The sequence below is a fragment of the Triticum urartu genome, chromosome 1 (genome assembly GCF_003073215.2).
Source record: "Triticum urartu cultivar G1812 chromosome 1, Tu2.1, whole genome shotgun sequence".
NCBI lineage: Eukaryota > Viridiplantae > Streptophyta > Magnoliopsida > Poales > Poaceae > Triticum > Triticum urartu.
The window spans coordinates 103,483,102-103,507,909 of NC_053022.1; the positions used below are offsets into that span (position 1 = coordinate 103,483,102).

The 24,808-nt window shown below is 46.5% G+C and overlaps 2 protein-coding genes across 2 annotated transcripts in view; one reads left to right on the forward strand and one right to left on the reverse strand.

Annotated features, from left to right (window-relative positions):
• The window catches only part of LOC125532753 (6-phosphofructo-2-kinase/fructose-2,6-bisphosphatase-like), a 3,299-nt gene extending 2,387 nt beyond the window's left edge, over positions 1 to 912 (forward strand). The window contains exon 4 of the mRNA XM_048696686.1: positions 862 to 912. Coding sequence (XP_048552643.1) covers positions 862 to 912 — 51 coding nt within the window. The remainder of the gene's footprint in view (positions 1 to 861) is intronic.
• Positions 913 to 1,070: 158 nt separating this feature from the next.
• LOC125550618 (zinc transporter 6-like) lies at positions 1,071 to 4,117 on the reverse strand. Its single transcript, XM_048713648.1, has 2 exons — positions 3,067 to 4,117; positions 1,071 to 1,525 (listed from the first exon to the last, which is right to left on the reverse strand). Exons 1-2 carry the CDS (start codon positions 3,955 to 3,957, stop codon positions 1,211 to 1,213), a joined length of 1,206 nt encoding a protein of 401 aa, XP_048569605.1. The 5' UTR covers positions 3,958 to 4,117; the 3' UTR covers positions 1,071 to 1,210.
• Between the last annotated feature and the right edge of the window lie 20,691 nt (positions 4,118 to 24,808).

Consider the following 24,808-nt stretch of genomic DNA (forward strand, 5'->3'; position numbering starts at 1 on the left):
GTTTTAGCCTTAGTTCAAAACTCTCCAGGGGCATTTTCTCTTGATGTTAGCATTATGGCCTAACCTTTACTTACCTTGTCCGATGCCTGAAGCCCTCTCAGCCTCACCAATCTTAACCTCTCCAGGGGCAACTTCATCAATCAGACTGCCATAGGCATCGTGCACCTCAAAAACCACATCTCCATTTATGTATCTGAAATTCTGAATACTTTGGTTTGGACGCCATTTTGGTAAGGTTATGAAAGGAAATTTCTAGGTTCCTAATCTAAGGAGCATTAGCAATCAATTTAATGACCATTTCTCACCGTGGCTTGGAAAACTTCCAACAGCTTAGAATTCTTGCATTGCGATTTAAGAACTGACATGACTCGGTAATTGATCTCAAAGGGCAGCAGAAATTGAGAGGAGCTTTCAGATTTGCAAGCAATTGACCTAGGTTAAACAATTTATCAGGAATGTGAATTCAGACAGGTTTGATAAACTAAAATCAATGGCTCCAAGATCTAATGGTGTTGTACATGAAATATACAGAGATATATAATTGTAAAGTATGAAGGGCAGCATACTTGCCAAGTTAAAGCAAGCATCCACCGCCTTGTCCGGAACCACTACCACATGTAATGGTAAATTATCACCTTGCCTGTAGATGATAATATAATGCTAGGATAATTATTAGTATTTTTCTCTAAAAACTAAATGCAGAACAAAATGAGCAATAGTGGGATAGTTCAAAATAAATAAATCATGGCGGGCATACTTACTGGTGGTAAAATGTCAGCCTTTAGCCCAGAGAGCAATTCTTGGGCAGAAACTTGATGATGAACATTCTTAATTAAGTAAGGCAGAATTTGCAAATTGCAGCTATACAAAGAACTTACTAACTCTACACACAAGGATGCACCTTCCTTCTGAACATGAATTCCAAATTTGGCAAAAATATAAACAGCGTAGCCGGTTTCATCTTTAAGAAAAGTCCAGTCTATTACAGTGCACGGTATCAACTGAAAGGTAAATCAGGGTGTTGGTTATACACATTAGTGTATAACAGGCATAAGTTATAAGCTGCAAAGTAACAGAAGCATTGGTCGATTTCCATTTCCAGTTCCCCATAACGTGTCATTTCAGATATACATAGGGAAGTATGAGTCCATAGATATGCACTGCAAGATGTGGAACCTGAGAATGATCCCTCTATACATTTCACTATGGCCTATGCCCAGAGAGCTAATATCGACATAGAAGCAGATCCAAGCACCAATGCAATATAAGAGGCCTTCTTCAGTTTCAGAGATGATGACATCATCTTGTTGTGGAAGAAATCAAGAGAAATAAGGTCGACGAGCGCCATGTAGACAAGGATTCCGGCAGAGAGTGAACCAAGAAGGCCTTCAATTATTAGGGCGTTTGGACTGCTATCGTCATAACCAGTCATATGGAAGACTGCCATCCCAAGAAGTATTCCCAATGGTGTTGTCACTGAGAACATTATGCACATGTAACCCACTGTTGCCATTCCGAAACCAGCCTGTGAGAAATAGACAAGTATGCGTTCAGTCATCAATGAACTTCACAAAACCCTTCTAACTGGTGTTTATGTGGTGCTACAATTTCAGAGGAGAACTTCTAAAGCAAATCATCATATGGCAAGTATGGATGACTATAAACGAATACACATATACAGAAAGTGGTAAGGTATACAGCTGGAAATTGCTCCACGGGGGTCGTACCATCTAAAGTTATGACTATTTAACACACATACATACAAAATGAGTGTTGCAGGTGGCTCTGTTTGATACTCCCTCCGTTCGGAATTACTTGTCTTAGATTTGTCTAGATACGGAGGTATCTAGCACTAAAATGAGTCTAGATACATCTGTATCTAGACAAATCCAAGACAAGTAATTCGGAACGGAGGGAGTACATTATGGCAATGACTCCGAAAAAAGGATAGGAATTGCACTAGTGCCTTTGCTAAAACTGGAGATTTCAGTTTCAATTGATCAGTCATCCTACCAATGTCAAAGTGCTTTGTGGATATTGCTCTCCAGCGCAATACCACCAAATTAAAAAGGACTTTGAAGACTTACCAAGTGCTATTCCTCTGCCCCTTCTCCTCTGTGCATAACACATCAGCCTCATCTAGTGCCAATTTGGAAAAACAAAATGGACGCGGACATGGACGAACAGAATTGAAAGGGAAAAAATTGTCTACCAAAACAGTTAGGCCTCCATGAGTATATATCATACAGAAAGTTGAGGCCTCAAAACTTTGGCTGCTAAAGTAAATGCAACTGTGAGAAAAAAGGGCTCGCTGTACAGCAGGGATCCTTCCACCGATAATCACCTCCAAAGTTACCCGGAGGGTTCAGGGTAACACAAGGAGCTCAACAAATCATATTCAACTATAAGTATTTCTTGGCTGACAAAGTGGTACAGTATATGGCAAACATGCCAACTCTGAACTAAAACAATGGCATGACAGGATTACTCAAAGACAGAGAAACAAACATCTAAATCAACATACAAGGGAACAAATCCTTGTCGTTCGTATGTGCAAAGCATTAGCTTAATACTGTATTAGACATCAACATAGGTAGCTAATCACGTATTATTATACTCAATCTATAAAGTATGACCACAGGTCCATGATAGGCTCGTCTTTCTTAAGAAAATCAGTCAACAGGAAAGACACCACTGACATGAAATTTTTTAAATAAGCTGCCGACTTCGTAATTCATACCATTGCAAATATGCCACACAACACTCACACTGAAAGTCAGAATATGAACAAAATTGTACTCCCTCCGTTCACAAATATACAAGATGTTTTAGATATTTCAAATATGGACTACATACGGACTGAAACAAGTGAACAAACACACTAAAATGCGTATATATACATCCGAATCAGAAAAAAGCTTAGAACATCTTATAATAGTGAACAGAGGGAGTACTAGACTAATTTTTCAATGATGAATTCTCTTAATAACATAACAATTCAGTGATGAATTCTCCAATTGCACAGAAACATCACACCAAATTGAGCGGCATATGTTGGACTCTGACCTGTGCGATGCAGCCGCCGAGGCCCATCCCCTCGAAGACCTGGTGGAAGGATAGCGCGACGACGAGCGGGCGGATGGCGCAGACGTCCTGCGACATCCCCAAGGTGACCCCGATGATGACCGAGTGGAACACTATCCCAATCTCAAGCACCTTGGACACCATCTTCTGCTTCTTCCTCGCCTCCTCCTCCTCCCCCTCCCCGACCTCCACCACCTCATGCCCAGCGCCATGGCACCCGACAATAGGGACCACGGGTTCATCGCTGCGAGGCAGCCGGGCGCCTTTCTTTGGCCCGAAGAGCGCCACGTCGTCCCGGTCCGGGTCGCCGCCATTCTTGTCGGCGCGCGGCGCCGGGTCGTCGCGGACACTCTCGTCCAAGAAAGCGCGTTTCCTGGGGCTCATTTCGCCGGTGAGCTCGAAGGCGGGGGCCTTCTTGGTGGTGGGGATTGGGGCGTAGGGCTGGTCCTCCTGCTGCTGCGGCTGCTGGTGGCCGTGGGCTTCGAGGTGCGACGAGGCGGAGAGGTCGACGAGGAGCGCGAGCAGCGCGCCGACGAGGCAGAGGAGCCCCGCGAAGGGGAAGTCCCTCCAGGGCCGGCGCGACGCGACGGCGCAGTCGGCGAGCGCCGCGTAGGCGTCCGGGAGGACGTGGACGAGGGAGGTGGAGAGTATGACCCCGGCCGCGTAGCACTTGACGAGGAGCAGGCCCCGCGCGTACCCGTCCCGGCCGCGGAAGGCCCTGGTGAGGGCGACGGGGAGGCAGACGCCGACGGCGCTGGCGATGAGGATGGCGAGCAGGGAGCCCGTCTTGAGCCGCGCCGCCGCGGCCCCGTCGCGGCAGACCCTGGACAGCGCGGCGAGCTCGCCCGCCGGGAGGCACCCCCTGCCGGACATGGCGGCGCGCGAGGTGCTCGGCGAAATATCGCGCCCGCGCACGCCAGCGAGGGCGACGGCGACGGCGACAGGGTCGGCGAGCGGCAGGAGACGGAAGGGAGGACTTATGAGACTTGATGAGTGGTTAAGAGAAACGAGGGAGGTTTCGACGCGAGGTGGGCCCGCGGGGAGGCCGTGCGCGACGGGGTTTTGTGGAAACTTACGATAGAAGAAGAACGGTTCAGTAGACGCTGACTGGTCTCAGTGGGCCTACTCATGTGTTGTCGTTGCTCACTGCTAGATCTACCAAGGCCCAGCTGGTGAGGAAGGCAGCAGTTTGCACCGTCTTTCTCGCTGAAGACCGGCAATCTTTGCACATACAGCACCTAATACTACTTTTTCTTTTTTTGACGGAACAGCACCTAATACTTTGCACATGAGTAGTAAAAAGTTCTTTTGCACTAAATTGCAGATTGCACCAAGAACGGCGTTTGCTCGGAACAATCAGGCATTTGCGTAAATATGCTAGACATACAAAGATTTACAGGCTTTTACAGACTCTTTTCATTTAACAATCAATCACAAATCTCTCCTCCCTTCCTGATTTTTAGGGGATGGACCGTCCCGCTCATCTGTTGTCAATGAAAACTAACCATCCTGTAAAAGCCTGTAAACTGTTTGTACGTGTAGCATTGCCGGCATTTGCGTGGGCGATGCGGGCCTCCTCTTGAGTTGTGATAGGGAGGATGTATGGGTGCTGCACCACGCACTAGCTATAGCTAAGGCCAACTCCACCGCGCGACCCCATCCTGTCCGCGCGCGTTCGTTTGGGGTAAAACGGACGAATAGCGCGGCCCAGCGCGCGGCCTCAAACGGACAAATGTCCGGATTCCGTCCGTTTTCGACCCATCCCCGGCCCAAACTTGCGCTCGGTTTGGGGTGAAACGGACGCGCGCGGACGGCCTGGACGCACGCCCTTGTCCCCCCCGTGGCCCGCCTGTCGGGGACACTAACAGTCCATCCGCTCCCAACGCTTGCACCCTCTCTCTCCCGCCCCGCCCCACCGCCGGCGTCGCCGCCTCCTCACCGCGCAGCTCCCGGCCGTCCCTACCAAACCATGTCTCGACATGGCCGCCACCACGCCCGCGCTTTGGCCGTAGTTTTGGTCGTCGATCCGAGGTTTGGCCGTCGCCTTCTTTGCCGGTCGCAGAGGGGACACGACCGCTGGCGACGTACCACGGCGGCCTCGGCAGCTTCCGACGAGAGCTCCAAAGCGGCCAGTAGCCGGCCGGCAACCACCCCTGCTACGTCCAGGTGATCATCGCGGCCTCTTCGCCACCACGACCGCAAGGTGTTCGGCATGTTGCCCACAAAGGTATGGACAGCGGAGACGAGTTTTTCTTCCATCACTTTCTTTGTTGATCGGATGATTCGTCGTCGGATGATGAAGATCTCGTGGTGGTTGCACTGGTCGTTCACGACCACATTCAACGGCAGCTTCCTCGGTACAGGGGGTCAGTCCCTGGCCGTGCTCCCAACCTGAACCGCAACAGGGAGAGATGCCACGCCCTGCTTTTATGCCGATTACTTTGCCAACACCTCGCTCTTCAAGCCGTATAAATTCCGTCGCCGTTTTCGAATGGCAAGACATGTGTTCAATCATATCCGAGAGGGAGTGGTTGCTCATGGCCCATACTTCGAGTGCAAGACGGATGCCTTGGCAAGCTTGGATTCTCCTCTTACCAGAAATGCACCGCGGCCATCCGCATGCTTGCATATGGAATTCCAGGAGATCTGGTGGATGAGTATGTGCGTATGAGTGAGACAACATGTCTGATGTCAATGTACAAGTTTTGCCAGGCTGTGATCAAGGTGTTTGGCCTAGAGTACTTGAGGCAGCCAACTGCCGCTGATACAGAGAGATTGTTGGCGACCAACGCGGCTAGAGGCTTTCCAGAAATGCTTGGCATCATAGATTGTATGCACTGGGAGTGGAAGAATTGTCCATTTGCTTGGCAGGGCCAGTACAAGGGGCATGTCAACAGGTGCACTATCATATTAGAAGCGGTGGCATCACATGATCTTTGGACATGCCATTCTTTCTTCGTCATGGCAGCTTCTCACAATGATATCAACGTGCTGCAGCGTTCTCCAGTCTTCGCGAGGCTTGCAGAAGGCCACTCCCCACCTGTCAACTTTGAGATCAACGGCCACCAGTACAACAAGGGATACTATCTAGCAGATGGTATATATCCTCAGTGGTCAATTTTTGTGAAGACAATCTCGAAACCCCAAGGTGAGAAGAGAAAGAGATTTGCCCAAATGCAAGAGAGTGTTAGAAAGGATCTAGAACGTGCTTTTGGTGTGCTTCAATCCCGGTGGGGTGTTCGAAACCCTACACTGTCATGGGATGAAAGGAAGCTTTGGGAGGTGATGACTGCTTGTGTGATCATGCACAACATGATCGTCGAGGACGAGCGTGATGAGAGTATCTTCGACCAAGGATTTGATTATCAAGGTGAAAATATTGAGCCCCTGCACCAAGACCCGGCCACATTTGAACAGTTTGCCCAATTCCACCGTGAGATGCGTGATTGACACATTCATTTGAATGTTCAAAATGACTTGGTTGAGCACGTGTTGGATCACATTGGCAATCATAGATCTATTGGTCCATTTTATGTTCAATCAAGACAATTTTGATTTGGTTGTAAAACTAATTTATTAAAGACAATTTCAATTGGGTTGTAAAACTATTTTAATTTTCAGACAAAAATTTGGGTTGTAAAACTAGTTTTGATGAAAATATGGGCATTTTGGCCCTGACGGACAGGATGGGGCAAGGGATAGGGCCGCGCGCTGGGTGCATGGCCACCACATCGCAGGACACGCCCGAACACGACCCCATTGCTCTACCCAAACGGACAGAATCCGAACAAAACATACGTCCGTTTGGGGTCGCGCGATGAAGTTGGCCTAACCCAAAGGTAGTACATCTGCACCTTCTGCTGGTATAGGGCGCTATAGTCTAGCGCGAGGTACTAGTATAGGGCGCTATACTCTGGCACATGCAACCTTTTTATTTTGATAGCTTACAAAACTGGTCACTTGGTGTGGCAGGTGCAACTCCGTCCACTCGGTGTCAGGCAAATACCAGATACCAAATCTACGCCACATGGGCAATTGCACGAAATCAACCATATGCCAGAGGATAAGATTTAAGGAACTCAAACAAGGAAATGATATGCAATTGTCGGTTAAAGATATTAACTGGTGATGCAAAAGAACAATTGTCATCTTTCTATTGTTAGAATTATTGGGATTTAGATCAGCTGTTATATCGAATAATTTCTAGGAAAATCCCATAGGCCAATGTGGCACGTTCATGCATGATAACAAAGAAGCTAAATTTTTTGCGCTAGTGGAAAATGAAACCGAATGGTGGTGAATGATGACATTCATCTCCTTATTGATGGCATCAATATTTTGGTTTCGGTTTCATTTCTTCATTAAGTACATTGGTTTTATCATACCGTGCTTGCTAGCATATTTTGTCATGCAAGAACTTGAAACGATTTGCCTACTAATGGGAGACGAAACTGGCCACTTAATAGGATTTTTAGTGCGTTTGTTTCTCCTCTCCTTAATGAGAATTACTGCGTCCATTTCAGTTTCATCTAGTTACTCCTATAAGAGGGATAGTTGTGCAACAACAACGATCGCATATCACATGTCGCTGCGACAACACATGGGACGTACATGGTGATGCTACTTGAGCACCCGGTCTAGAGCTCCGGGGTGAAAGCCTAGGTCTGACCCGAGTTGATTATACCTTGCAATGGCGATGTTTTTATGTCGTTACCTCGTTGAAGGCATTGTTCGGATATACTCAGACGGGTTCTTCAGGGTGAAAACCTAGATTCTAATCTTGGGTGGTTGGATTCGGTGACGACGGCGCTTGAGCGTCATTTCCTTCCTGAAGGCGTTGCTGTTGAAGAACCACGTCGTCCGTGTGGTGTCATAAGATGGTTGGTGCGAATACGGCTAATGTTGTAGTTTGATGTTTGCTGCCATGATCGCTTTATTTTTTTCTCTCGCTTAAGCATACCTTTGATCTTATATGATTTTGCTATTTGCTAGCATGTTTTTGTGTGCGTGTGTTCATGTTGGTTGTGTGCATCCTAACTATGCAGAGGTCGGGTGTGCGCTCATTGTGTTTGTATCCTCTTGATGCTTCATTTTGAGTCAATAATTCTACCCTTTATCAAAAAAACTCCTATAAGAGGTCGCTCCTCTTCCCGACGAGAAACAACTCCTCGCATTGTTCCAGAGCATTGCACTCCCATCTCGCTTCCCGGCGTGCACCGGAGAGTGAGACAGCAGGCCTCCGAAACTCCGCCTCTTGTGATCCGGTACGGGAGAGGGGTGATCTGGTTTTTGGGGAGCGTCCTTGCGTGACTGCTGGATTCTTGTTCATCGTGGTCGCGAACGGCGACATCACCGACGACGAGTTTCCCAACGACGACTTCTACACCAACGTCAATGACCTCCTCAGCGACATGATGATCGGGACATCTACACTTTCTGCTACTATGTCGTATGCCATCTTATCCTCACTGTTAGGGCTAGCATTTGGTTTATTGCTAGTAGAGATTGACATGGATATGATGCATTTTGCTTATGATTTTGATTGCATGACTAGTCTCAATGAATTGTTGCTAGTTTCTAGTTTCACCACTATATTACTATTCATGTTTTATCCGCTATTTGCTGGATTAAACTAAACCAGAAAATACCTAATTATTCGACAATCCAAAAACCTGATGTGTGTAGGCAATTTTCTCCAATTGCATCTGCCGCTACTCTTAAGCCTTATGTGTTCGATGGTGCGAACTATAAGAGGTGGCGTGCGAGGGCAGCTCTTTGGCTTACCACCATGAACTGTTTTCACGCCTCTAAGGGCAAGCCAGATGGAGAGATAACTGATGAGTAGGAGCAAGCTTTCTAGGCTATGGACACCCTCTTCTGAGGTGCTGTTCTAAGTGTTCTTGGCGACAAGATTGCCGACCCCTTCATGACCATCATGGTCGGTAAGGATATGTGGGATGCACTTGAGGCCAAATTTGGAGTCTCAGACGCATGAAGTGAGTTGTATGTCATGGAGCAATATCATGACTACAAAATGACTGATGACCGCTCCATTGTAGAGTAGGCTCATGAGATTCAGTCGCTCACAAAAGAACTTGAGCATCTTAATTGTGTGTTACCGGACAAATTCATTGCCGAAGGCATCATTGCCAAGCTTCCTCCTTCATGGAGGAATTTTGTTACCTCTCTGAAGCATAAGAGGCAAGACTTTACTGTTGTCAATCTAATTGGCACTCTTGATGTAGAAGAGGAGGCGAGGGCAAAAGACACACATGCTCGTTTCCATGAGGGAATCCTAGTGCCAATTTGGTACAAAAGAGAAATTTCCAAACCCACAAACCCAAGAACAAAAACAATTATGCGGGCAAAGGAAAATTTGATGGCAAGTACAATGCCCCACAACCTGTCAACTTCAAGAAGAAAAAGGAGACTTATAAGAAGAAAGGAAAGTGCCATGTATGTGGCAGTGAAGAACATTGGGCTTCATCCTGGAAGGACCGCTGGGACATGCGTCGAAATGAGAACAATGGCAAGACCGCTAATGTTGTTATTGGCAATGTTGAGATGAAAGATGTCGGGTATGGTAAATTTCCTACCATTCTTTCAGTATGTCATTCTCCCGATTGGTGGACTAACACCGATGCCAATCACTACAAAAAACCACTTCCGTGATGATATGTGTTTGTCATAGTAGGTCACGTTTTCTGTCATGCATGTACACCCATGACGATTTTATGACAGAATCAAGATAGTCATACCTGTGCTGTTGTAGAAGTGTTCCATGACAATACCAAAATTATCATCACGGAAGTGTCCACTTCCATGACAATAAATGGCGCATCATGGAAGTGCTTTTGTCAAGGGTAACCGACACGTGGCATCCACCCTAACGGGTCGCCGTTAAGCTATCGGGTTTCGGTTTGGATCCGATAACCCGTTAATAGTCTGAACCAATGGGGATTTTCCATGTGTAAAATTCTCAATGGCCAGAGGAACCACGTGTCAGCTCAGCGTTGGGACAAATGTCATCCACTCATTGGACGGGAGGCGCCTATGATATGCCGACACATGGCATAGCCCAACAGAGGCCCATTCAGGTGAAAAGGCTGGCCCGTTTGACTTGGTAAAAGGTAGCAGGTCGGCCCACGGAAAGCCTGTTAACGGCATGTTCACATATAGCCCATTTACAGCCCGCTAACTCACGACCCGTTATGGCCTATCCGAATTAGGCCCAATAGCGTCATGTGGGCCGTCCAATATGATTCCAGCCAGTTGTAACTTCTGGCCATGTATGGCCCATGACATCTTTCGGCCCATACGAGGCCCTTTGTAACTCTGGGCCCATTAAAGGCCCGTGGTGAAACTGGCCCATAATGAACAGTGTATCGCTTTATACCCATCAACAACCCATTATTCCGTTGGGCCGTTTCCACCCCGTGTTAACTTTTGGCCTTCTAAGGGCCCATTTATTCTTGGGCTCATTTCCAGCATTCAGTTACTTACAGTCCGTTACTGGCTTGTTCCGCTTGTGGGCCAAATTCAGCCCGTAGTTACAGTGGTCCCGTTTGTGGCCTGTTAACTCGTTGGGCTGTTTTCATAGCGTTATCAAATACGTCCCATTAACGACCCGTGATGCATGTCGATAGAATTAAGCCTGTTATACATTTCGGCCTACTAATGGCCTGTTATGGTTGGGCATAAACATACAATTTCCACTCTAGCCCGTTTACAACCCATTTTAGTACAACCCATGTTAGGCCAATCGATCATACGACCCATAGAAGGCCCATTGATTACATGGCCAGTAGAAGGCCCATGGATCCCATGGCCCGTAGGAGGCCCATGGTCATTACAGCAGGTAGCAGGACCATGGTTACAATGGTCCATATGTTGCCCATGGTTATTGTGGCCTAGTTATAAAAAATAGGTTATTGTGGCCACTAGGAAAACGCAAAAAAGAACTGTAGTGACTACAAGTAAACAACTAAACAAGACAACAAGGAAACAAATAAATAAGCAAGCAACTAACTCTAAGCTATTATGGCTATTACACACATTACATCCCCTGGGCATCAAAGTTTGCCACCAGTGCAAATATAGGGAACAAAACAGCATATTACATACACTGGCCATCTAAATTGGCCACAAGTTAAAAATAAACGCGTCAGCAAAACAAATCCATAACTGAAACAACTTCAGAAGAGCTCAAGAAATGTTATCATGGGTATCCACCATGCTGGAAATAAGCTTAGAAAGCTTATTAGCTTTCTCCTGTTTGGTGCTAAAATCCTCCAACGCTTGTTATTGCACCAGAAAGTATGTATCTGAATTCTCCAGGGACTTCTACAGTCCTTCGGCTTCTTGTCGTAGCACAGCTGATCGATGTCTTTTAGCTTGTAGTTGAGACTCAAGAAACCGAACTGATTCAGATAGTGAGTTCGAAGAGCTTGTGCCAGTGGTAGTGGCCAGTAACTCGAACACCACACCCAAACAGGACTTTGGGGTTGTCTCACTGTCTTCAAGATAGTTTTCGTTCACTATTTTATCAGCTTTGTTGGAGACCAACAAGGATGTCTCACTATCATGAACCTTATCTGCATTACTTCCTTTTACCACTGCTTAATAAGGTACTCTCCCCAATATTCTGTCAGCATTCTAAAAGAAGAAACAAGCAGACACATAATGGGTTTAGCATGTAGTATATGAAACTCATTTCGGTGAACCAGTTCAGTAGTAAGATGGACAAGTTAAGAAGTCTCTAGCAGTTTCTTCATCCATAACATAACCCTCAGGCACAACAGGCAATTCATATCTAGGGGGAGAATCTTCATCACCACTTTCATCAATATTATCAGTTTCAATAATTTCATTCTCTCTAACCCTAGCAAGTTGTTCATCAAGAAATTCACCTAATGGCACAGTATTATCAAGCATAGAAGTAGTTTCATCATAAGTATCATGCAAAGCAGAAGTGGCATCATCAATAACATGCGACATATCAGAATGAATAGCAGGAGTAGGTGTCGCAAGTTTACTCAAAACAGAAGGTGAATCAAGTGCAGAGCTAGATGGCAGTTCCTTACCTCCCCTCGTAGTTGAGGGAAAAATCTTGGTTCTTTTATCTTTCAAGTTCTTCATAATGATCAACAGATATAAATCCCAAGTGACTCAAAGAATAGAGCTATGCTCCCCGGCAACGGCGCCAGAAAGTAGTCTTGATAACCCACAAGTATATGGGACCGCAACAGTTTTCGAGGGTAGAGTATTCAACCCAAATTTATTGATTCGACACAAGGGGAGCCAAAGAATATTCTCAAGTATTAACAGTTGAGTTGTCAATTCAACCGCACCTAAAAGACTTAATATCTGCAGCAAAGTATTTAGTAGCAAAGTAATATGATAGTAGCGGTAACGGTAACAAAAGTAACAGTAGCAGTTTTGTAGTGATTGTAATAGTGGCAATGGAAAAGTAACTAAGCAGAGATCAATATGTGAAAAGCTCGTAGGCAATGGATCAGTGATGGATAATTATGTCTGATGCGATTCCTCATGCAATAGTTATAACATAGGGTGACACAGAACTAGCTCCAGTTCATCAATGTAATGTAGGCATGTATTCCGAATATAGTCATATGTGCTTATGGAAAAGAACTTGCATGACATCTTTTGTCCTACCCTCCCATGGCAGCGGGGTCCTATTGGAAACTAAGGGATATTAAGGCCTCCTTTTAATAGAGTACCGGACCAAAGCATTAACACTTAGTGAATACATGAACTCCTCAAACTACGGTCATCACCGGTAAGTATCCCGATTATTGTCACTTCAGGGTTAACGGATCATAACACATAATAGGTGACTATAGACTTGCAAGATAGGATCAAGAACTCACATATATTCATGAAAACATAATAGGTTCAGATCTGAAATCATGGCACTCGGGCCCTACTGACAAGCATTAAGCATAGCAAAGTCATAGCAACATCAATCTCAGAACATAATGGATACTAGGGATCAAACCCTAACAAAAACTAACTCGATTACATGATAAATCTCATCCAACCCATCACCATCCAGCAAGCCTACGATGGAATTACTCATGCACGGCGGTGAGCATCATAAAATTGGTGACGGAGGAAGGTTGATGATGACGATGGCGACAGATTCCCCTCTCCGGAGCCCCAAACGGACTCTAGATCAGCCCTCCCGAGAGAGATTAGGGCTTGACGGCAGCTCTGTATCGTAAAATGCGATGATTCCTTCTCTTTGATTTTTTTCTCCCCGAACATGAATATATAGAGTTGGAGTTGAGGTTGGTGGAGCACCAGGGCGAGGCAGGGGGCGCGCCCAGGGGGTAGGCGCGCCCCCACCCTCGTGGACAGGGTGTGGGCCCCCTGGCCTTGATTCTTTCGCCAGTATCTTTTATATATTCCAAAAATATTCTCCGTTGATTTTCAGGTCATTCCGATAACTTTTATTTCTGCACAAAAATAACACCATGGCAATTCTGCTGAAAACAACGTCGGTCCGGGTTAGTTCTATTCAAATCATGCAAGTTAGAGTCCAAAACAAGGGCAAAAGTGTTTGGAAAAGTAGATACGTTGGAGACGTATCACCCCACAAGTCGGGATGAGACTCCGGACGAAAAATAAAAAAAGAGAAAAAAGAGGCCATAAAAAAGAGAAGGCCCAAAAAAATGAGAGAAAAAGAGAGAAGGGGCAATGCTACTATCCTTTTACCACACTTGTGCTTCAAAGTAGCACCATGATCTTCATGATAGAGAGTCTCCTGTGTTGTCACTTTCATATACTAGTGGGAATCTTTCATTATAGAACTTTTCTTGTATATTCCAATGATGGGCTTCCTCAAAATGCCCTAGGTCTTCGTGAGCAAGCGAGTTGGATGCACACCCACTTAGTTTCTTTTTGAGATTTCATACACTTATAGCTCTAGTGCATCTGTTGCATGGCAATTCCTACTCACTCACATTGATATCTATTGATGGGTATCTCCATAGCTCATTGATATGCCTAGTTGATGTGAGTCTGTCTTCTCCATTTTTTCTTCTCCATAACCACCATTCTATTCCACCTATAGTGCTATGTCCATGGCTCACGCTCATGTATTGCATGAAGATTGAAAAAAGTTTGAGAACATCAAAAGTATGAAACAATTGCTTGGTTTGTCATCGGGGTTGTGCATGATTTAAATATTTTGTGTGATGAAGATAGAGCATAGCCAGACTATATGATTTTGTAGGGATATCTTTCTTTGGCCATGTTATTTTGAGAAGACATAATTGCTTGGTTAGTATGCTTGAAGTATTATTATTTTTATGTCAATGTTAAATTTTTGTCTTGAATCTTTCAGATCTGAATATTCATGCCACAATAAAGAAAATTACATTGATAATTATTCTAGGTAGCATTCCACATAAAAAAATATGTTTTTATCATTTACCTACTCGAGGACGAGCAGGAATTAAGCTTGGGGATGCTTGATACGTCTCCAACGTATCTATAATTCTTGATTGTTCCATGCTATTATATTATCCATCTAGGATGTTTTATATGCATTTATATGCTATTTTATATGTTTTTTGGGACTAACCTATTAACCTAGAGCCTAGTGCCAGTTTCTGTTTTTCCTTGTTTTTGAGTATCGCAGAAAAAGAAAACCAAACGGAGTCCAATTGACCTGAAATTTCACGGAGAATATTTTTGGACCAGAAGAAGCCCACGAAGTATCGAAGATGGGCCAGAAGAGTCCCGAGGCACCCATGAGGGTGGGGGGCGCCCCCTACCTCGTGGCCGCCTCGGGGACCCCCCCGACTTGTTCCTGACTCCAACACCTCTTATATATACCCAAACTTCCAGAAAGAAACCTAGATCGGGAGTTCCGCTGCCGCAAGCCTCTGTAGCCACCAAAAACCAATCTAAACCCATTCCGTCACCCTGTCGGAGGGGGTAATCCCTCTCCGGTGGCCATCTTCATCATCCCGACGCTCTCCATGACGAGGAGGGAGTAGTTCACCCTTGGGGCTGAGGGTATGTACCAGTAGCTATGTGTTTGATCTCTCTCTCTCTCGTGTTCTTAATTCATCACGATCTTGATGTATCGCGAGCTTTGCTATTATAGTTGGATCACATGATGTTTCTCCCCCTCTACTCTCTTGTAATGGATTGAGTTTTCCCTTTGAAGTTATCTTATCGGATTGAGTCTTTAAGGATTTGAGAACACTTGATGTATGTCTTGCATGTGCTTATCTGTGGTGACAATGCACTACAAAAAAAGACACATCCGTGACATTTTGGGCCGAACAATTTTTTTTCTGTCATACATATGACACTTCTATGGCGATAATTGTGACAAAACCCGGTATCATCATAGATGTGGTGGGCTCCTACTTCTATGACAAAAAATCATGATAGAAAATGGGCTTTTCGTCATGGGCGGGCCGGAGACGCAGCTGCATAACATTCTTTGGGCCGTACATGACGGAGAAAACCATGGTAGAAGCGAGGGGGAGGAAAATTTCGGGGAGTTCCCGGTTACGGTGGGAGGTCGGGGGCCGAGCGATGCACGTTTCTCTCGTACACGTACGCGCGTGTGCGCGAGGCATTGGCTCTAACTGAACCCGAGCGAGGTGTTGGGCTCTAACTGAACCCGAGCGATTGCACTGCAAGCTACGCGTTACTGAACCCGAGTGATCGATCGATGGATGTTAACTGAACCCGATCGAGCGATCCTTCGCTACTGCTGCTAACTGAAGCCGATCGATGCTGCCTTTGGGATGAACAGTGAGCGTTGCGGGGGGGGGGGGGTTGGATGAACAGTGAGCGGTGGCGTTGCCTTTGGATGAACAGGACCCCATGGTGTGGTGGAGGGCTGGATGAACAGTAGACGGTGGAGGGGTGCCCGTGGAGGGGTGGTTGAACAGTAGCCAGTGGAGTAGTGCGCGATGGAGGCTGGATGAACAGGAGCCCGTGGAGGCTGGAGGAGGTCGACGGTAGCCCGTGGAGGCTGGAGGAGGTCGACGGTGGAGATGAACAGTATCTCGTGGAGTCCCGTTTTGCAGTACGCCACACCCCTCCCGATGAACAGGACCCCCGTTTCGACCGTAGGAGGTCCGTTTCGTCCGTTTGGCGGTACACCACACCCCTCCCGATCAACAGGACCCCCGTTTCGACCGTAGGAGGTCTGTTTCCTCTGTTTTGTGGTACTCCACACCCCTCCCGATCAATAGGACCCCCGTTTCGACCGTAGGAGGTCCGTTTCCTCCGTTTTGCGGTACGCCAGACCCCTCCCGATGAACAGGATCCCATTTCGAACGTGGCCGGTCGAACACAAGGCCGTTTCCTCCATTTTGCGGTACGCCAGGCCTCGTTTCCATCGCCTGTTTCGTCCAAGCCCTCCCGATGAACACGACCACGCATTCCGTTCCGACCCAGCCGGTTGGCTCCCACGCGTTTCGTTGCCTCCCGATGAACACGACGCATTCCGTTGCCTCCCTATGAACACGAGCATTCCGTTGCCTCCCCATGAACACGACGCATTTCGTTGCCTCCCCATGAACACGACGACGACGCTGTTTCTCCGTTCCGACCCAGCCATGTACACGAGCCCTGGCCGTACGTATGCGCGAGTAGGTGTTCGAGACCCTGCCCGTATGTACGTACGTGGCCATATTTTCTTTCTTGCACCCTAGCTGCTGTATGTACGTGTACATGCTACGTGCGCGCCTCTACTACGGCACGTACGCGCCTATACTACGACACATGCGCGCCTCTACATTGACCAATATATATGTCCGTACACGTTCGCGACCAGAATAACAACGCTACGTATGCTTCGACCAGGTGGGTCCCGACTGTCAGGCACTTCCTTGCCTGCGAATATGTAGCTGGTGGGTCCCAGCAGTCAGGGGGCGAATCGTTCTTTTTTTCCCGGACGCACTTCCTTGCATGCGAAGATGTAGATGCTGGGTCCCAGCAGTCAGGGGGGAATCGTTTTGTTTTTTTGCCCGGACGCACCTCCTTGCGTGCGAAGATGTAGCTGGTGGGTCCCAGCAGTCAGGGGGCGAATTGTTTTTTTCGGACGCACTTCCTTGCGTGCGAAGATGTAGTAGGTGGGTCCCAGCAGTCAGGGGGGCGAATCATTTTTTTTGGACGCATTTCCTTGCGTGCGAAGATGTAGTTGGTGGGTCCTAGCAGTCAGGGGAAACGTTTTTTTCGTGAAATACGGTGGCCCGTCCGATGGGTCCCTGCTGTCAGATGGAGGAATAATTATTTTGCGCGTAATAAGGAGGCACTTCCTTGCTGCAGTCGTGGACCCAGCTGTCAGCCTCTCCACGTAAAATCCATGTCCGATGGAAGCCATTCCTTGACCACGTTGACCACGCCGCGCCGAGAGCACCATGGCGGTGGACGACGGCGAGTCCTAGGAAGGGGACGACGCGGAGCCGGGAAAGACGCAATAGTGGATGCCCACGCATAGAGGAGTATGAGGGTTCACTCGTTCGGCTGCGGTGTGAGGCTGCCGTCGCCGCAGAATAACAGGGGGTGTGGGTGCGTAGAGGGATGGCCTAGACAGCGGTGGGAGTAGTAGGGGCGGTGAGGCCTCCGCGGCATCACAGCCGGCCACGGGCGGCAGGAGCAGGCGGCACGACCGGCGCTGCTTTGGGTGGCTGGAGCAAGAAGACCAGAGGTTGAAGAAGCACTACGGCCATTGGATGGACATCGTACGGTCACTGGAGGTAGAATCGTTCATATATTGACTAAAGTTGGCAAAGGCCTCCGTCCCATTTAACTTAGTAGGCCCACAAGTCAGCCTCCCACCAAGGTGGGTCCCAGGTAGCAGGGGGTATTCATTTTTTTGTGCGTAATAAGGAGGCACTTCCGGTGGGTCCGAGCTGACAACGGGGGGAATGTTTTTTGCCGGCCACGGGAGGCGGGAGTAGGCGGGAGTAGGCGGTCCCGCCGGCGCTGCTTTGGCGGCTGGAGCAAGAAGATCAGAGATTGAAGAAACACGATGGCCGTTGGATGTATCCAACGGTTACGTCTGCTAGAATCGTTTGTTGACGTATATAATAACTAAAAAAATCTTGCATACGCGTCAACTAAACAAGCCCACAAGTCAGACCACTCCCTCTTTTTTTAATAATTTATATATAGCTCATGGCAACTTCTTATGCAATTTATTGCAGTCGTTTTTTTGGTTGGCCAGGGCCAATTTCGCATATTTCTGTGGGTTCCAAACTATTTTTAATACTGAAATGTCGAGCCATATTTAAAGTACTTTGAAGATATATTTAAATTAGGTTAATGCCCAGTGAAATAGGAATCTGAAAATGTGAAAAAATTCAAAAATTATAAAGTAATTGCCAATTTGTCATCTGTTTTTATATTTACAACCCATTTCATATTAGTTTCAAGATTTGCACGCGTCTTGAAAGAGTTGCAGCCCATCAGGGTGTAGAAAAATAACTAGGCCTGGATTGAGTATTCTTCAGAAAAAAATAAACTAGGCTCATTTTCACAAAGAAAAAAAAAGTTGGGCTGGTCACATGGTGAACATAAAATATAAGCCTGGGCTAGACGGACCACAGCCCAGTTCAAACCCTACTCCGTCTCAACAATACCAAACAAAAAAATACTGCTCGAGTAGCTACGTCCCAGGTGTCAGTCGATCTTGTGTTGTTCTCTTGTCTATTGACTATATACGCTCACAATGTCGTGGGTCCCAGATGTCAGGAAAACACTAGGAGGAAGCATTTTATTTTTCCATACGCTGACGTGGTGGGCCCCTACTGTCATCCTCTCCACGTATTTCTGCCGATTCCTGTTGTTTGTTGACCATGTCGACAACGCGAGAGGGCGGCGCCGCGGCGAGCACACCAAAGCGCGCGGAGGACATCGGTGTTAACGATTTTGGGGACGGTGGGGCGGCGATGCGTGCGCTGCGCCAGCTGTGGGAGGCGGAAGCAGGCGGCCCCGCCGGCGTTGGTTTGGTTTTGGCGGCTGGAGGAATACAGGACTGAAGAAACACGACAGACTGTAAAAGCAACAGGAGTACTTAACAACCTTAACTGAAACCAGCAGGGGCACTTAACAACCAAAGCTGAAAGCAGTATGAGTACTTATACAGGTTTAACCGTAAGCACGCCTCGAACAGTGCTACTTTGCCTACAGTTAACCAAGGGTGAGGCCGCCAAGCCCTAGGACAAGGCCCAGGCGCCACCCCGCGCATCCACAACCTTCTGAAAGCGGCTTCATCTCGCAACGTGGTCAATAAACATGATATTCACTTTAGAGCCATGGAAAAGCATGAACATAATCTTCTGTCCTATTCTCCAAGATGGACGGGCCTTCATTATTTGAGACCACCCATGAATAAGTATCTTTTCACCTCCAAGGGGAATTGAGTAGGTCGACATAAACATCATGTTGTGACCAAGCGCAAGTCTGACCCGACCATGGTCAGGCATCTGTATAGGAACAATAGAACTCGACCGTTCCTGTTTCAAGAAGATCACAGCTGTAAAACTGTGTATAAGCAATAGTTTATGAACAACATATATAACAGAAAACAGCTCGTACCATAAGTTTCTCGACACAGTTGAACCTGTTCAACGAGTGCAGCAGTGGCACACATATCCCACATGGCCTTCCACCATTGAAACGCCCCACAAGGACCTCAAGACGATTAATAAAGTGTAGGAACTTGTGGATGTCGATCCAGTCAACTTCAGTGCCATTAGTAATAGCTGAGTTATTATAGAGTAACAAACGAGCAGACTGCTTAACTCTGAAAAAACCTACACGTGCCACCAATTATAAGAAAATATTAGTTAGAAGTAGCATCTTCGTGAGAGATTCGTTGCTACTTCTAAAGTTAAATTGTGATTAATTAGACAGAATAGGTGGATTAAGAAGTAATCGAGGCAACAAGCAAGAACCAGATACAAAACTAACATGGATGAACAATTGGAACAACGTCGGGGTGGAAGATCGCAGTGAAGATGAGGCCAAGTTCTGCTATTTCCATCAACATTCGTGCGCCAACTTTCAGTCCGTAACACTTGAGAAAGTTTATCCAAGTTCGGCCATAAAAAAGCAGCGATCTTCTTGGTTCATGAACCCAACTCGGAACTTATATCCATGGCTTGTCTTCACTGTGACCATTAAACTAGTGTATTTAGTTATGGTAAGGCCGAGCATCTTGAGTACATGTGTTCTGGCAGAGCAAATAATACACTGCAGGAAAAATAATATGAGAACACAGCATGTTCAAAAAAACCCCACCCTCCCGGATAGAAAAGAGGATTCTAGGAACATACTGTGCGCGTTTCAAAATGCTGTGTTAGGATGAGAAGGAACAAGTGTGGCGTCTCGCCGAGGGCGCAGAAACCTGTAGGGTACTCGCACTTTGGGCACTACAAATGAAACACACTAGATTCAGTAGGAAGAAAAATGCATCAACGGCGGCGGCTGCCATCCTAGGATTACCTGCGACCAAGGGACTTGGATTTATCGGGATGGATGAAGAATTCGTACCTGGTTCTCCATGAGAAAACCCTATGCAATCGCCGAGAGGGGGTTTTCTCTGAACAAGCAAAGGGGATTCAGGCCCAGTGAAATATTGCCGCTTTGTCCGTCCAACTTACTGCTGAAGCTGGAAAGGGGGGGGGTTGTGATTTGACGGCTCATTAGGCATTACTGCGGCGCTACGACCGGGGTGTGTCTACCGTGAAGTTGTGCACTCTAATTTGTGCATATGGCACGTGTACCCTATTGCCGGTTGCCCCACATATCAGCGAAAGGAAGTAGAAAGACAGGAGTAACTAGTTACACATAAATATATTTTTTGACAGAGAGATACTCCCTCTGTAAAGAAATATACAAATCTTTTATATCACAGGCTCACCTTGCCGAGAAATATACTCCCTCTGCAACGCACGGGCATTATGGGGGTTCAGCTTTTTTTATGGGGGTTCAGCTGAGAATATAATACTCAAATAGGCTCACGGTTCTGGACTTTGGGCCGCAGGGCGACCCTGCATGTTTGGGGGCCCATGTGTTCTACCTCAGCGCTTTTCATATTGCAAGCAATCGGTACGGCACCGGTTTTAGATGCTGTCGCAAGGCGAATACACAAAATTGAATAAAGCACGGCAGCTGTTGGAATGAAATCAAACGACAGTTCCTAACCAGCAATCAGAGTTGCAATTCTATCAACAATATACCATGTGATAAATAATACTGTCATACTACTTATACACACAGGACACTTATTTCACCATGCCAGATTATTACATCAAAATCTCTCGGAGGATAGATCAGTTCGGCAGTTGCGTGCTGCTACTGAAGAATTTCAAAGTTGATTTGGACCAGCTCTCCTTGTCGAGAAAGTTTGATTTTGACATCATCCCCTACTGCAAGATATGATTTAGATTTGAACCTTGACCATCCTTTATCATCAATCATCATGTGACCATCCTTTGTACTTACGGTATATTGAGCAGGTTCATTCACACCAAGGCTGCGCATGGCAAGAGAAACTTGGCCGCGGTCGCCCGAATTGTTGAACGACTCCCTCGTTGCTCTAGGAATTCTCTGCTTGCAAACAAGAAGACATACCCAAACAGTTAGATCAACACAGTGAATCATGTGAAACAACATGGAAAGAAAAAAGAACGAAGCACTTGGGCAGCCAATGCTTACGAAGAAGGTGGACATGTCGGTTTTTGTAAGGACTTTGGTATATGAAGTGCGAACTGCAGCCCAGTCTGTTGCTGGTGCAACTGCACGGGCCGGAGCAGATGCAAGTGCAAGTGTTGGTGCAGGTGCCGAAGCCGCCGCTGCTGCCGGAGATGGTGCTCCTTGTAGAGCTGGTGCCGGTGTCGATGCCCGATCCTCCGGTAGATCAGACTGATCCGCTGACGCGGTCGGTGCCCAATCCTCAGCTGGATCAGACTGAGTTGCTGCCGCTGTCAGTGCTAGAGCAACTACCGGTGCTCGATCTGTGCGAGACAGCGGCGATCGTGTCTGGTCTGCTATGATCAGCTTTCTAACTTGACTAGGATCCGTGACCGTGATCCAGTTTTTTTCTTCATTTCTTTTAAACGCGAGAAGGACTAATTGTGGCGTTTTTGTTAAACCAAACTGCAGTTCATCATAGGGATTCAGCTTGTACTCAGACAACAGTCTGATCCAATTTTTTCCAGTAATATAAGTGATGGACAGTGCCTTCGTTACTGACACGACATAAGAAGTGAAACCTGCAAAAATAGCCATCGTAGAGCAAACCAAACGGTTTTTTCTGTGATGAATGTCACATGGCAAAACCTGCATCGTAAAATTGCAGGAAAAGAAAGAAAACATGACATTAAATCAATAAGATTTTAGATAGTAAATCAATAAGATTTACTTGATGTGACACGAGTGAATCCTTACCAGGAAATCACTATGTTGAAGTACTAAACAGAAGATTGATCGTCCAACTACGCGTGGCATGCAGGGGCCCTGCCTACTCCCACAAGCAGGACAGTCCAAAGGTCGTGACACATCGTATGGACCGAACATTCATGGGACTGGAAATCCTGGTGGGTGCGATAAACCCTGCAATGCATACAGATATTGGAGTGTATTCATAATTGATAAACCATCCTCACAAAAAATATGATCTGGATACTTCAAAATATACAGACTGAATTGAGTGGACAAACATTAACGTAGACCGTTCTCAGGACTGACCACACACCAAAAGCGACAGTACTAATAAACAATACAGGGTTCACAAACACAAATCAAGTACTGAACAATAGTACTTACTACAGACAAGCAAAGTTGCACTAACTAAACTCTGCAGACAATTTCTTGCCACCGACCTACGGGATGAACCCCGCATAACTGAATAGGCCATGGACTTCGTGTGAGATGTCGACATGCACCATCACCATCTTGTCAACCTTGGAGAACCTAACAGAGTGGTCTTTCCACTCATAAACATGATGATGAAGACATGCCGCATCAGATTTGTTGGGAAGCTTTACAAGAACCACACCATTCGTAATCGAAGGCACAACCAGGAAATTGTTGTGGTTAAGTACAGCCTCGAGAACACGCCTGACAACAATGCTATAGGAAAACACTAGTTCAGGACACGTGGCGACAAGGACACAACAGTTGGATAGTTCAGTAGTAGAACTCATCATCAGGTCTTCCAGTTCACACGACATGACTTTGAGAACTTCATCTCCACCGCGGACCTGGTTCTAATTTAAACAGAAACCATATTTTATTACTACCTCCGTTCAGAAATATAAGATGATTTTCGATATTATACTCCATATATGACTACATATACGCATAGAAATGAGGGAACAAAGACACTAGAACATGTCTTCAAAGGCATGAGAGTAGAGGGATTACATGCAATATCCATAACACAAGTTACTAGGGCAAATATACTTTCTTAAAAGGTAGCATTGATGTTCATAAAGTACTCCCTCCGTCCCAAAATTCTTGTCTTAGATTTGTCTAGATACGGATGTATCAAGTCACATTTTAGTATTAGATACATCCGTATCTAGAAAAATTTAAGACAAGAAATTTGGGACAGAGGGAGTAGTTGAAAGTAGTCTACAAGAAATCAGTGTCAACCTCTCGCATGTTTTGGTCAAAAGAGGAATTTAGAACCGTCATTTGGCACACTAAAATCACATGCAAGATCACCCAGAAAGTTGTCTAGTGTCTTTAGAAAAAAACACGATCAAGATCGAGAAAAAGATCGTCAACAAGAGACATTACCTGGACTTGCTTAATGAGGGATCCCAAAGAGGGGGGCTTGGACAGGGCGATGGCTTTGAGCTTGTCTGCGGTAGTCTCGGCGGGGTGCTTGCGCTTCTTCGTACCATGAGCCTCGACGGTTTTGGCCAGAGCCATAGACATCACGTCGGCTGGTGCTCCGGCGTCCATCCAAGAGAGGAAGCTGAGAGAGAAGAGTGAAAGGAGGAACGAGATGAGGGAGAAGCGAAGCGAGTGGGGGTTTTCTTCAAGAGAGGAAGCTGAGAGAGAAGAGTGAAATGATGGTTGCTTCGTCCGTCCAACTTACTGCTGGAAAGGAGGGGGTTTTGTGATTTGACGGCTCATTGGGCATTACTGCGGTGGTTCGATCGGGGTAGTCTACCGTCACTGTACTACGGAGTAATTTAGTGCATGGCTGGTGGACCCAAGTGCTGGCTGTCCCACACGTCGGCGAAACTGAGTAATTTAGTGCATGGCTGGAGGAGGGTCCGCACGGTAGAGCGTGTCCCCTGTTTTTCTGAAGAAAAAAAATGATTACAATAAGCGTTTCCACTCTTACGATGGAGGAGTGCGAAACACGGCAGCCACTTGAACATACATAGTGCTCCTACTACTAGGCATGTGCAGTGGTTCATACGTCAGTACTACACAATCTTGTTGCTAGTGTAGTAAGATATGACGATAACAAATGATGTTGTGCACATGTCAACTACTCCTATATGTAACATAGTACCGCTTTTTCGACTGTCCGGTCAAGAATGAACGGTGAGATCAATGCTAACAGAACTAGGTCCACAGCGCACGGAAAGTACGGTGCTACAGTACTCCACGAAACATAAACCATATGAAGCACGAATAGTGTTAGGCAGGGTGTATGAAGGGTGCACGAGATGGGAGCAAAAGTTCCCTTCTCAACCCA